Source organism: Anas platyrhynchos, chromosome 3, assembly GCF_047663525.1.
Source record: "Anas platyrhynchos isolate ZD024472 breed Pekin duck chromosome 3, IASCAAS_PekinDuck_T2T, whole genome shotgun sequence".
In the NCBI taxonomy this organism is placed as follows: domain Eukaryota; kingdom Metazoa; phylum Chordata; class Aves; order Anseriformes; family Anatidae; genus Anas; species Anas platyrhynchos.
This window is the reverse complement of record NC_092589.1, coordinates 60,735,218-60,749,460: the sequence shown is the minus strand read 5'-3', so window position 1 is coordinate 60,749,460 and position 14,243 is coordinate 60,735,218. Positions and strand designations below refer to the sequence as shown.

Below are 14,243 nucleotides of genomic sequence, written 5' to 3'. Positions count from 1 at the left end.
TCACATACACTTCCCCTTCTTGTTCCTGCTCTTCAGCCTCATCTATTCATTCTTCACTTTGGCTATTCGGATGCTCCTTCCATAGCAAATATAATGCTACACGACAGCATTCATTAGTGTGGTACGCCTGATACTACAAATATCAAGGTGCATCTAAGGTTGGGAGTGATTAACATTTAATAGTTGCCTGAGATAATTATAAGACAGCTCTGTGCAGCTCATCTAATGCAGTCCAGTGCTCAATGTCACTGACAGAACTTATCTCAGCAGGAGCATCTTTGCTGGCATGACAGCAGGCTAAGATCCCCCAGGCATATGGAAGGACAGAGAGAGGGCAAATTCCCCCTTCAATTAGTGTCAATCACACCCTGAAGCATACTGCTCATTACAGACTGTCTGATGGCTTTCCACATTCAAGTTTTTCCATGCATATTCTGACATTACCTGCATAAAACATGAAAGGACTATGGGATTATTTGGCTTTCTGTGTTACTGGAATTGAAGTAACTGACAGCTCATGCCTATGTAACAGATTTGATTTGGTTCAACACAGAGGTTTCAAGCATTTCAAATATTTCTCAAAATCTCAGTGACTAGCCTCATGACTACAAAGAGCTCCTAATGTTAAATATCTGCCTCCACAAACTCTCCTTCATAGAGGACAAAGGTTTTTTAAAATACAAAGTCAAAATGAGGAGCTCTGTACCTCATATGAAGGACTTTTGCTTAGTGTTCAAAACTTGCTAATACTTTGAGCAGTTCGAAAATCCATGCATCTAGGCTGAGAGCACAGTGTTCATTATTTGAACCAAGAAAACTAACCCTGCAAATCCAGAGTAGTTTTTATGAAGTTTAATTCAAGGAACACACACAAAAAAATGCCCTTTCCATTAAGTTTCAGTTTATGTAGTAATTCCCAGCAATACATTCTTCCAAACACTGCAAAGAATGCACTGTATTTTTGCAAAATTCTTCACTTGGCAAAAATAGGTTGCTGCTAAGTGAAAGATGACAAAGTTCTTTCCTGAACACAGGAAAAGATACAAAAAAATAAACAGGAAATGAGGCTAATTGAACAGCTGTGCTTCATATTTAGTTAATGAATACCTGGATCTGAAAAAATAATTTATTACTCTAGTATTTCCCATCCTGTAAACACCCTCTAATACTTAGCAATGCTCTTACCTGTCCATATTTATGGGGGGTTGATGTGAAGTAATCATGTGTGTGCAGGTGACGTGTTTCCCATTGTGTGGAGATTGTGTTGCATGCTGAAGCTGAGGCCCTCCTGAAAGGTCCAAGAGAGATACAGGACTTGTTATGACTAGAGAGAGAAAGCCGTTTTGTTGCTTTTTTTTTTAATATATATATATATATATATTTATATTATATATATATATAAACAAACAAACAAACAAAAAACACACAGTCATGGCAAGCTACAATTTTTAAATACTGTTAATTCCTCTTCTTCCTTTGTCAAATTTTTTGGGCACCTCAGCCCTGTTTCAGGTCTGAAATTCCAAAAATTTCAAAACTAAAGCTTTATGGACAGGACTAGTCAGTTTACAATGATATGAACAATTCCAACACATAAGCCGTAGGCCACAATAGGCTGATATCTGACAGAATATTATGCTGGCACTTTTCAAGATGCAATACAGAATGGAATAGAAGAACTTTGGGACATCAGCGATTTCATAGTGGTATTTCTCAGCTCCTAAGTTGATCACTGACTGTAAACCAAAAGGAAATAAAGAGGGAACACTTCCATGGGAAGGATATTTCTTTCAGCAAGTATTAAATCACAACTATAAAAGGCTACAAAGAGCAGCATAAAAGGAGACTACATAACAAAGACCATGTGATGTCCCTGGCCTGCCTCAAGATGTTCTGTTAAAGTATAACTACAGCTTTCTGTGTTGTATCTACAGTCATACTCATTCATATACAGCTGAGAAAAAGGAAGCAGTTGCACCCAAGCATCTGTTACAATAATCACGAGAACAATTCAGTATTCACAGGCTTGGGTGCATTTATCTAGATCACCTGAGGATCCTCCATCAGCTGCTCCTGGTTTTGCTATGCTCCAAATGCTTGGACCAAAGTCTTCTCAACTGAGCGACTTAGCCTGATTTATCGCAAGTTTTTATATGGAAGATATTAGCAATATAGGTTTTAGCACTTCTACAAACAGACCAAGAGGAATTTACATTGATTTTGACATTTAAAAAGAAGACTGTTTTTTCTGTTTTAGGAAGGCAGAATTATCTCCTGTTCTGAAGCAGAGGTCAAGTAAATGACAAAAAGGTGATGGATTTTGTTTCATTGTGTGATTTGGCCAGTCCTATATAGGCTTCCTTATGTTTTTTCCAAACAGTATGACTGAAAATAAGAGAAAAAAAATCAAAATTTGCACATGGTCAGAAAAAGTATGTTACAACGTAATACGGAAAGTTAGAGTTGGCTGAAATATGTCCATTAATTTGTATCTTTAACTCAACAGCATATCTAGATAAAGCAAAGCCAAACAGTAGAGCATCCCTGGGGGGTGAGCGCAGTTTTCTGTTTATCCAGTCACTGAATGATTCCAGCTTTCCCTTGGCACTGGGGAAATGGAGGTCCAAATTCTCCTCTGCCTTAGAGAACTGACTAATCATTTTCTGCTTCTGGAAGGAAAGCGCTAGCCACAGGTTACAGAGCTATTTTTCCTTTCAAGAATTATTTAAATGGTTTATAGCAACTTCAGCAGTGCCTGCAGCAACAGATGGCATTCCAGACACATTCTGTATTAGCAGTTTCCAAACTGTTTTTTATTTACAAGGATAACATGTAAACAAGTAACTACCGAATATACATAATGAAATCTGTGTCAAAAAGTGTCCTGGCAGTGCTAATTAGTGTGTTCACTTTAAGCACCAAGCAAAAAGGCAGTACCAGCAGCCAGTGCTTTTATTTGTCCTGTCTGTTACTCAACGTGAATACTAAAGAGAAATAAAGATTACCCTCGTTTAGCATGTTATGTTACAATAAGATAAGCTATTTGATAGATTGGCTTCAGTATATTTCAACTCTGCTAATTCATACTTGCTTATTGTTGAATATAAGCTGAATTTTTGCTTCTTTTATTGTGAGTGTTAAAGTTTTAGATAAAACTTTACCTAAAAAGACTGGAAACACACACAGAAACAGAGGCAACAGAAGAGAAGGAAAGACTGAGTGCGGGTATGACGGGGAGACTCTGAGGTTTTGTAAGCGCTGACTTTTGAAAGAAAAGAAACAGAAATTAAGACCAAGTGACTAAAGACTGTGGAAGAGAGACATCACAGGGGAATGTTTAGGGTTATGAACAATTTTTGATGACTGATCGCGCTTTTAATACTATGCAAAAGAATCTGAAAAATCAGTGATCTTGTCAAAGCTAACTTGGTCAACTTGTTTCTTTTTACTTTACAATTTATTAAACTTGGTAAACAACTCCCTCTTGTTAAATACCAATGTAATGAAATTGCTGAAACAGTTGACTCATTTAGTAATGGCTAACTACCCATACAGAAAGATTAACTCATTGATGTTTGCTAAGACTTCAGATATACTCTTTTAATGGTTTTCTTCATCACAAATTAGTGTGCCAAGTTTCAGAACTGTATCTCAAGTCACTGTGCTTAATAGGTATTTATTCACCTGCTGTGCTCAGGGCACAGTTGAGTACAATACCTGCTTCTCCAGTAATATTTGCTTTTGATATGTGTCCATTTTGCTGGTCATTGGGTTTCTACAAAGGAAGCACAGCTTTGTAAATTTAAAATGGCACTAGAGGGAAGAATTGAAATGTACCCAATATTTACGTATGTCAAGTTAGCAGCACTGACCTTATCTACAGCTTCTACACGCCTAGTTCTCTTCATGATCTCCTCAAGCCTCTGCAAAAACACGTAAAGGAGTAAAATAATGTTTGCTGGTAGTACTTCAAAATTATCCTTCCCAAACCATAGCTGCCTGTCATTTATCAAAGTTGCATTTAACAAAATGCATTTGCAAAAAGATAAATTATTTATTACTGTTGGCAATATTCTCTTCACTTTCACATCAGGCTACACAGAAGAGGACCTCAACTTCTCTGAGGACACATTAATATAATGAGTAACTTTCTACAGTTGAGGTGGAAGCAAATGGCTAAGACAAGATGAATTAGTTTCTCAGCATGTACTGTTACCTTCTTCCTTTCCAAGCGCTCTTGCTCTTCTCTTTGGAAATGCTTTTCACGTTCTAAGCGAATCCGCTCTGCCTCTTCCCGTAGGCGAGCTTCCTCTTCTTTCTGAGTTGATAGTAAGACAAAGAAGCAGGGAAAAATTTATTTTTTAAGGACAGAATAACATTGACAGCTGCTCATCTATATGTATCTACAACACCCTGGAAAAACACTATGGGGATTTAAAGTTGCCAACAACCTTTTCAGGCTGAATTGTACATTTCTTGATTGATCTCCATGATTTACATAAGAGGAAAAGATGAATAATTAGATACTGGACATCTTATTTGGTTGTGTGCCTGTTTTGTGTGGTATGTGCTGACAGCAGATAAGATGACAAACACATTTCCTAACCTTCAGCATTAGAACAGCAGCCAGAAAAGCATTCAAGAGATTCATGTATTGAGTGCTGGATGTTTTTGGAAGTCAAACAAAAGAAGTAGAATGCTTTATTTGTCCAACAGTCATTGCTTAATGAGACCAAGAACAAACCACCACAGGTACATTTGCATAAACTTTCCATTCCTGCCTGTTTTTTTTTTTAAACTACATGTGAAACTTCACTGGAATATACTGCTGAAAGGCTTTGCTCCACAAACATGGCAGTGTTGTAGGATGGAACTCCTACAACAGTTCATTAGTTAAGGCTGTATCATTCAGATAAACTTGGCCATCCTTTATTTCTGAGTGCTACATTGTGGATGTAGCTTAATTTAACATTTCAAAGAGGCATTACAAATCTGAAAATCAAAACTTGTTTTTAAGTTATGTTCACCTGAACACAATCCTTAAAACATTTCCTTTTCAGAGGCATACATTTAATTATGCACCAGAAGAAGCCTAGTATCTATGAGGCAGATTGAAGTGCTGAACTTTTTTTGGGGAAAGGGAATTTGCAAAAAGTAGAAGATCGTGTAAAATGAAAAGATTCCTATCCAAAACACTTACCATGGTCCCTCCAAAAGCAGGTAAAACAACATTATGCCCCTCATAAAAGAAATGAAAGCACATTGAAAAATTGTCTTTTGATTCATTTAACTCTCATGTCTTCTGAGTAGCTGTACTGATGTTAGCAGAAACACACCAGGTAAAAGGTGCTCCTTGGCTCGAGTAAAGTGATAAAAACCTACCCTTTCCTGCTAGCCCTCCAAAAGCAGTATTGCACATAGAATTAGAAATCAGCAGCGCTGTGTTTTCAACTGACTATTTAGTTATCTTGGCCTCTAGACTTTCTATAACTGTATGGGCAAATAGCTCTCTGGTACACCACCATTCATTAAATTCCCCCAGTACAACTCCACAGCTTTTTTTTTTTTTTAATCACATTTTATCAGTATTAAGAAAGGGTTTGTTCTAAAATAAGTAAGTTCTACAAGAAAAAAATCACTTCCTACCACATGTTTCTGCCAAGAAACTACATCTTTACTCTTTGAACCACTCCATGAAATGAAGTCAGCCACAATCCTATTAACCCTATATAGCATCTAAATTTTAGATATCCCTCCTTGAGGTACTGCTCAAGAAGTGTGGCTTCATTTACTCTATTGTCAACCAGACCGGCACAGAAATTCCAGGAGGGGAGCATACTTGTTTCTGAATACGCTCCATCTCTTCTCTCTCCTTCTGTTCTCTCTCTTCTGCCTGTCGGCGCAGCCGTTCCTCCCTTTCCCGCTCCTCCTCTGCATCCTTTCGCTTCCTTTCCGCTTCCTGTCTGCGAGCTTCTTCTTCTTCTCGGCGAGCTCGTTCTTCAGCTATCCGCTGGGACAGCTCCTCCTTCTTCTGCCTGCAATCATGAAACAAGTATAAGGAGAAGAAAAAGGAAAGAAAAAGTAAAAAGCAGTGCCCTGGCCCAAGACACCAGCACTGCAGAACAGCTCGTTGAAGGCTGTGATGCTGTTTCATTCATGAGAACAACAAAACATCCGAAGGGGGTCAGGCTAAGCCATCTGTTCTGCTTCCTGCAGGTGCCACAGGTGAAGCCCTGTGGAACAATCTGAAAACGTTGCAAGGCAATACCATTACTTCTCTGGCATATGCTGGGCTTCCACCAATCCATGGCTCAGATACTTTCTGATTCAGAAACAGTACTGTTGACTTAAATGCATCTTAAGAGACACTTCCTTGTGTTACTTCATTTAATCATATTTCAAAATAGTGTACTGTTTCAGCACCCAACTGATGTTGCAGCAATGACTCTTGAATTTAAATAAAAAACTCTCTAATCTTGCTAATTTTTAAGCATGTTACCTCCTAATCTCATTTGAAACCCCCCATCCTGGCTCCCATTATGGGAACAAATAATTTTTCCCCTTCCCCTCTGATGTTATCCCAAACTATTCTGTACTTTGTAAATTATCATATCTTCACTCAGAAGCAGAGGGCAGGTGGTCTTCCCAGTTGAAGAATCCTCACCTATTTAGGTGTGGATATAGTCTACGAGAGTCCCCACAGAATCACAGAATATGCCAGGTTGGAAGGGACCCATTCCAATGCCCAACCACCCTTTCAGTTGCAGAACCTTTTCCTAATACCCAAACTGAACCACCCCGATGCAGTTTCATGCCATTCCCTCAGAGCTGTTTTATACTTCCATATGGGAGCTGTTCTGTACTTCCGATCATCCTCAATGTCTTTACTTATTTTTCTAGTTTTACTCTCTCAAGAATACAAAATTCAAGAGGGGGATTCGCCATGGATAGTTCATAATAACATTTTCTATTTTGTTATCCTTCTCTAGTAATTTGCAACAGTTCACGTATTTTCTTGACTATGACTCATCTGATGCTTTCATATACTCATCTCCACACAAGATCTCTTCCATGAGAAATAATTTAGTCCAGAGACCACCACTACATAAGTAATAATGATTTCCTTATATGCATTCCTTTATGTAAGCAATGTAAGATATGGCTGAAACTCTTCCTGACTGGCTTTCATCTCACTAAAAGAGCAGCATTATCTCATTGGCCACAAGTCCTTTCAGGTTCATTTATGAAGGCACTGAATAGAATAGATGGTGAAAACTCCTTTCACTGAGAAATATTATTATTCTTTAATTTTTGTTTTCTATCCTCCAGACTTAGTGCTTGTTCACCCTATTATGCTTACAGCACAGCAGCTCATTTTCTTTTGAGAGGGACAGTGTCGTGAGCCTTTTGGGAATCCAGTCTATTTTAACTGACTTTGCCTTGTTCCTGCATTCAGCAATGCTCTATTTCAAACTGCCAATGAAGTACATATCTATTTGGGATAGCTTTTAACCTTACAGATATGCTTAGGTGTATATTGCTCCTATGAAGAAATCCAACTGAAAACCATTCTTTTGGGGGAGGAACTTGTGTCTCCTGCAGTTCAGTACTGTGCTTTGTATATCACAATACAACAACAAAATATACACAAACAGCTGCTATGAAGCAGCTAAAAACATTTCTTCTCCACTGCAGAGGTCTAGGATCACCTTTCAAGCTCTTCTCTCTCCCTCCTCTCTTGTTCCTCCCGTTCCCGCTGCTCACGGGCAAGGCGCCTCTTCTCGGACAGCAGCCTCGTTGCTTCTTCAGGATCAGTTGTACCTGCAGAGGTCTTCGCAGGGGCTGGTGGCGGAGAAAGTGCTGGTGGAGCAGGAGATAGGGATGGGCTGGCTGCTGAAATAGATGGGATGGAAAAGTGGTTTGCACAGACACGGTAGCCAAGATGACACACTTTTCACACACTCACTTTTCACGTGCACATACACACTTCTCTTGAAGGGAACAGAAAATAGTTTCAAAATTGATTGTAAAGTATCTTCAAGCTTACATGGTTTTATAAATGATTCAGAGGGAAAAAATCTAGATGCTAAGGATACATATTGCTCAAGGGAAGTATGTTTTTACAGAACATGTGAAAGCAGCTTCAGTTGAAAGGCTAAGCTAACTTTGTCATCAGAAGAATAAAGTCTGAGAGGGTCTCAGTAGGAGATACGCTGTCTCAGAAAGTCCCTGCCACCACATTTGCTAATTTTCTCCTGATTCTATTCAAAGACCAGAAATGAAACATAAAAATATATTTTCTTCTGTTTGATAGTCTATAACTGAATACTAGGGCCTGACTTTTTCATGATAGGCCAATCCCTCTTGGTGACTTTGTGATCTCAAACATCAGCTGCCTGAAGTAACCTTAAGTAACGTTAAGGCACAAACTGGCACCAGTTTTGCAGTTATTCCAACCTTTACCAGACAAATAGAATTCCTACAGGTGCTTTCAACATACGCTGGGGATGATGACCCACAAGACAACACACAGGACCAGAGTATACCTTCTTACAAGCTTTGCCACTATTGGCAAACTATAGCTTGTGTTCAAACTTTAATAGACTTTGCTGTCACTAAGTTATTAAAATTATTCTCATTGAGGTATTTTTCCTTCCTCTTTTATTTATTTATTTATTTATTTATTTTCATTATTTTTTACAATGGCGGGGCAAGCACCTGCCTTTCTAATAATTCTTTAACCAGGATCAGCTTTCGCTGCCTTTAGCCACCCAGTAGAGAAGGCATTACAGATACTTCTCAAGTTAAACACTGTTCACATTTCTGCAAGTTTGCCTGTCATTTTCTAGCACAGGTACAGAGCACCTAAACTACACGTTTTCTCTAGAGGCCAGGGACCATTGACAACACACAAGCTAACTGCACGAAGCACTCTGAGGGTAATCACATCTGGCAGTGCAGACAAAAATGCATCAGGAAGTGTTTGAACTGGCAAGGAAATCAGAGCCCAAGAAGATACACGTGAAGTAAGTCATCAGGAATGACAAGGAGATGACAGATCTACATTTTTAACCACTCTTCAGAATGTTATTTTTCTCACCTCACCAACAACTTCCAATAAGGGTTTCCTCTCTGATGCCCCCTCCTACACCTCATTATACACAAACACAAATTCAGCTCCTTTCTATGTATTCAGTGCTCTCATCTACTGAATTTTCTTCTGTTATCAAGTACAATAAAGGCATGTCTTTCTATAACTGCTGCTGGGCCTTCATCTTGAATTCAAAGGCTATGGGCACACCATGACACCATCTGAAGAGTACCAGGGTCTCTTCCCTAGCCCTGAGGTGAAGTGGCACAGTTTAGCCTCACACTGCAAAAGCGGGTATTTGGTCCACCCCTGGGAGCAGCCCTGGCTTGGGCTAACCCCCAAGACAAAGTGGGGAACTCAGAAAACCCTGGTCAGATAGGAAAAAAAAAAAAACCACTCCTAAGGCTTGGGAATCCTTTAAAGCTATGCTCTTAGTAGCCGTGGGGACAGAAGAAAATGTGGGGTTGCAGTTACAACCTAGACCAGAAACATACCAGAGACTACTTGTAATAGTTTAACAGTAGAAATGACAGAGTTCCTGCACCTCGGTCGTTTTTCATTTACTGACATGGACCAAGGCAGGGCTGTCACTCCTGAAGGGAGCACAGCTTTGCACTGCCTGGGGTTCACCTCTTCCCTCAGGTGATGCATCTGGCAGGGTAACAAGTAGCTCATTCAGTGCGCACCTGGCCTGCTGACAGAAAGGATGATGACAGCTTGCAAAGGCACACCCAAAATACCATTAAAATTATAATGAAATTGGGGAAATCATGACATTTGACTGCAAAAGCTTGAATAGCTCAATCAGTGATCATTACCAGCTGACCTCCAGTCTACCCATCCAGCAGGTATCTGAGCCAGATAATTTAAGGGGCAGTTCAGGCTGAGGCTGAAAGCAGCTCTTTTTCACCTGCAGCTCAGGTGCAGGAGACATCAACAATGTCGCTCTAGACACAAATGCTGCATTTGGTCCCCTCTAGATTCTTGGATTCAACCAGGTTGTTGTGGCAGTCTGGGCCTCCCCCTGCAGTACAAGGCCTGTCCTCTAGCCTCAGATGTAAAATGCCTGACGTCTCAGTCACAGGGTTCCAGCCACTTGTGGTTTGGTCCTCTGGTTTTGATAAAATACATCCAATTTGAAATGCTGCTTGCCACTTCTCCTCTGCCCCTCTCCACTACCTGTTTCTCTGCTGTGAATACAAACTACTTGACTTTCAAATTCCTTTATCACAGATAACCTATTTCCATGCTAAGTAACCTTTTCACTAACTCAAATATTGACCGACTGCAGAGAAGTTGAGCCTCTCTTCCTCCTGAGCTAAGCAGGCAATCAAGCATCGCTGTGTTTCTCTGGCCTGTACTTTGGACCTTGGGAAGTCCAGCCTGTACACATTTGCAAAGTTACCTTAGCTGTATCCCTGAAATACTTTGAAAGGGAAATGTTTTCCTTTTCTGTGATACTATGAAAAGGCTACCAGAAAAGCAGTGAAAGCCCACACCATCATCCCAATTATCTTAAACCTTATTCACATGCCCATTACCAACAGATCCATTACCATAGCATCCATTTATTATTTGCATCCATCCTGTAAACTGTTTGTGGGATTGCACCTTGTGTGGTAGGACCTAGGTACCAGATTGCAACTACTGTAACAGAACTTACTAAAAACAAATCAATTCACAACAGGTTTTCTTGCAGAAGATCAACATGCAACTACGCACCCTGCAGTTAAATACAGCATTACTAACACTTAAAACTGTTTTCTGAAGGACAATCATAAGGGAATCTATGAGCTTTAAATTAAGATCCCAGGTAACCCATCCTGGGAATCGCAGTGGTCACAACAGCCATTCTATCCCATCCTTGAGACAGTTTTTACCATACTTACAATGGTCTAAAATGTCTGCTAGAACAGACCTACATTTTTCAATTTAAGATTCACCTTTTCCACTTCATACATTTTATGATCATTATTTTAGCTTGTATCTACTTTTTTTTTTTTTTTCCTGCCTTGCTGCTTTTCAGGGTTTGTAGATGTGTTGATTTTCTTTCTTTTTTTTTTTAATAACTTTTTCCCTGAAAAATTTTGCATGCTCCTATTTGCACCTGTCTGGTTCTCCTCTGCATTTTACTTTGTCCTGCCAATCTTCCCCATGATGCGGTACTCTTTCAATATCATAGGTAAGCTGGTACAGTTTAATGCTGTCAGTACCTCTGTACTGAGTGCCTAGCAGAGCTGGGGCATTCTGACCACGCATCTCGCCCTTACGTGGTGGCTCCTTGTATTGTTAGCTTTCAGACCACTGTTCTTCTACTTCAGAGTCTGAGAAATTGCATATTGTTGTGAGGGACAAAGTCCTTGGTCCAAAAGGTCAGAGAAGAGGGATGTGAAGCCACACTGTGCGAGGCAGGCCTGCCTGTTGTTCTGTCTGATGCAAACACAAGGGCTTCAGCCTGCTTACACTTCTCTCATAATGAACATACACCTGCAGGAACATTCTGAAGAATTTAGATTAACACTTGATAGAAAACTATTTAAAGCTACTTTCAGAGAAAGTGAAAAAAGAACATGAAAGATGTGCAGGCATTCCTTAATCTGAAGGGGAATCTCTCCTTACCTTGACCAACCTCTGTGTGGACAGCAACCTCTTCTTGATTTGCAGATTCTTCAGCACCTGCTGATGTTCCTTTACTCTCCTCTGTCCTCTCTTCAGTGACCTTTTCATCTGCCTTTTCTGGTCTTTTCTTCTCACTCTCAGGTTTGACCTCCTTTTTGACAGGCCGGATATTGCCAGGAGAAGGAGGACGTGCCTGAGCAGAGGACACTTTGGAGGAACCAGGTGAAGTTACCTGCTTGGGTGTGCCAGGCAAAGAAGGCAAAGACTTTGATGCATGCCTGTGTAACCACAAAGAGTGACAATCACTATGAGACACGCTCTGCTGGACACCACCTACATATCACCTCTACAAGTGCAATAGCTAAATACAGAACAACCTCTCTATTTCTCTGCTATCAAGCAGAACTCCTGGAGCAAGCGATTAGCTTTCATGCAAAATGCTTCTCTTTGCAACTCTCCAGAAGTGTGAGCACTGACCCAGCCAAGAGGGAAGAAAGCAAGTACATTCTTCATTTTACCCCATTCTTAAAGCAACATCAATTTCTTTTTCTAAAAGCAGTACCATCTTTCTTCTGTTGCAGAGAGAAAAAATCTATACCACCAAATAAGTTTGCATTGATTTTCCGGTGGAGACTAACATGTAATTAATACAACAATTAGAGCTGCCTATAGCTCAACCTCCAGCTAAGCATGTACTTGGCTTACCAAACTGGAGAGGGAGCTGGTGATCTAGTTTTGGGGTTGGAAGAAAAATGACCTCCTTTAAAGCTGGCTGAGAAGGTAGATGACAAATGGTCTCTCTCCTTTTCTTTTTTGTCAGTCTATAGTTCAGCAAACAAAAAGACAAAGTCAAGCCAGAGTTCACATGGCTAAAGAAAGCAAAGCAAACTCAGTTAAGGATGAGGGGTTAGGGGGCTGAGAAAAAGTAGTGCTGAGTCAGAAGTTTCTACAGCCTGTTTGACAAGTTCATTAATAAGCTTCCATAGTCTGACGCTGTCTGTCAGTAAATATGCAATCGACAACAAGAATCCTTCTTAATTATGCACTCTACTGTCTTTACACATAAGGCACTAATTTTTACAGAGGCAAAAAGTTACCTTCTAAATTTTGATCTATGCTGTTTGCCACACAGTGTCTTCCTCTGCTTCTTAAGTCTTATTTGTCATAAAGACCGGATTTCAAAAAAAAAAACAAACAAAAAACAAACCACTCCCCAGACTCCCACTTAGTTGCAGTCCCTATACAGCACAGGCTTTTTGTTTTCATGGTTATGCATCAACACCACAGATGCCCTGCAGCCCTGAAATATGGTACAACAGTTATCCTATTCTCTTTTTTCTTGGATGATTTGCCAGCACCTTTTTTTTTTTTTTTTCCCATTGGTTTTTATGTATCGTAGTGATTTCATCATTTTCATTCCTTATTTTTTATCTCATGATGAGAACTACGAAAGATCGTAGTTCGATGTTTAAAAACAAATAAACATGTTTGGAGTTGCAGCATGCAGCACTAGTTAAGAGCTCTGTAACAATTCTCTCTCCTGAAATGAAAATCAGTTTAACAACTGCAAAAGAATGACGGAAAACAACTTCATGAGCACATAAACCTTTGGTTTATTTTCATAAGTCCAAGAGTGTTTTTTTTCGTTTGTTTGTTTGTTTTTTATGTTATGGATACAATTAGTTATTTTAAATTGCCAGAAACATCACTTAATATTAGCAACAGGTGGTCCTTCAATCCAGAAGTTGTTACTTGAGAGTAATTAGCCAGCTATTTGCCAATATCATTTACTAGAGTTGTACTGATTAATATGATGATAATCACCCAAGTCATCTGAGCGTACAGAGCCAGAATAAATGAATTAAAATGAAAAATAATTTTGACTCACTAGCAAAAACTGTCTAAATAGGATCTACCTCATTGGTCCCGAAAACACAGCATCAGCAGATTTATTCTCAATAAAGCCAAAAACCTGAATTCCTACATAAGTTTACCGATAAAATAAAAGGTTCTCCATAACATGCAAGCTACTGAAAATAGCTCTTAACTCTGTCATTCGGTATTAACGTTATTCTTACATCATCTCCTTCACCAAAACATATCAAACTTCCTTCTTTTTAATTTAAAAACAAAACGATGAGAAAGACCTGAGAGGTGCCAAACTGATAGCCCTGGAGCTTACAATGTTCTCTTCACATAGTGTGAGGTTTCTCTACACATATACCCCAAAGCTATGCCTCAGCCTTGACTTCAATAGACTGTCATCTGCCTCAAAGATTAATACTGGCTATGATTCATGCTACTTTCATCTAACACTGCTTCCAACAAAGATATTAATAGCAGCACTGCCTCCTGCTGTTTTGCCCATCAGACCAAATGAAAACAGAAGCTCTGCTTACACAAATCATTTGCAGAGATGACTTCACACTTATCATACTCTAAAACTCAGGCTGCAGAGTACAAGAAAAATTATAACTACCTAGGTTCAGAAAATGGTATTTTAAATGAAACTGACTGCATCCTGTTGGCTTGG

General features: G+C 39.5%; 1 protein-coding gene across 14 annotated transcripts in view; it reads right to left on the bottom strand.

Moving 5' to 3' along the window:
• The window catches only part of MAP7 (microtubule associated protein 7), a 110,568-nt gene that overhangs the window by 8,029 nt on the left and 88,296 nt on the right, over positions 1-14,243 (bottom strand). For 13 of the 14 annotated variants that reach the window (XM_027454472.3, XM_072035981.1, XM_027454465.3 and 10 more), the window contains 8 exons: positions 12,416-12,531; positions 11,711-11,988; positions 7,710-7,893; positions 5,840-6,035; positions 4,217-4,318; positions 3,873-3,923; positions 3,718-3,775; positions 1,186-1,288 (listed from right to left, as the gene is read on the bottom strand). In XM_027454472.3, coding sequence (XP_027310273.1) covers positions 1,186-1,288; positions 3,718-3,775; positions 3,873-3,923; positions 4,217-4,318; positions 5,840-6,035; positions 7,710-7,893; positions 11,711-11,988; positions 12,416-12,531 — 1,088 coding nt within the window. The remainder of the gene's footprint in view (positions 1-1,185; positions 1,289-3,717; positions 3,776-3,872; positions 3,924-4,216; positions 4,319-5,839; positions 6,036-7,709; positions 7,894-11,710; positions 11,989-12,415; positions 12,532-14,243) is intronic. The other variant, XM_027454466.3, reaches the window with a different exon arrangement.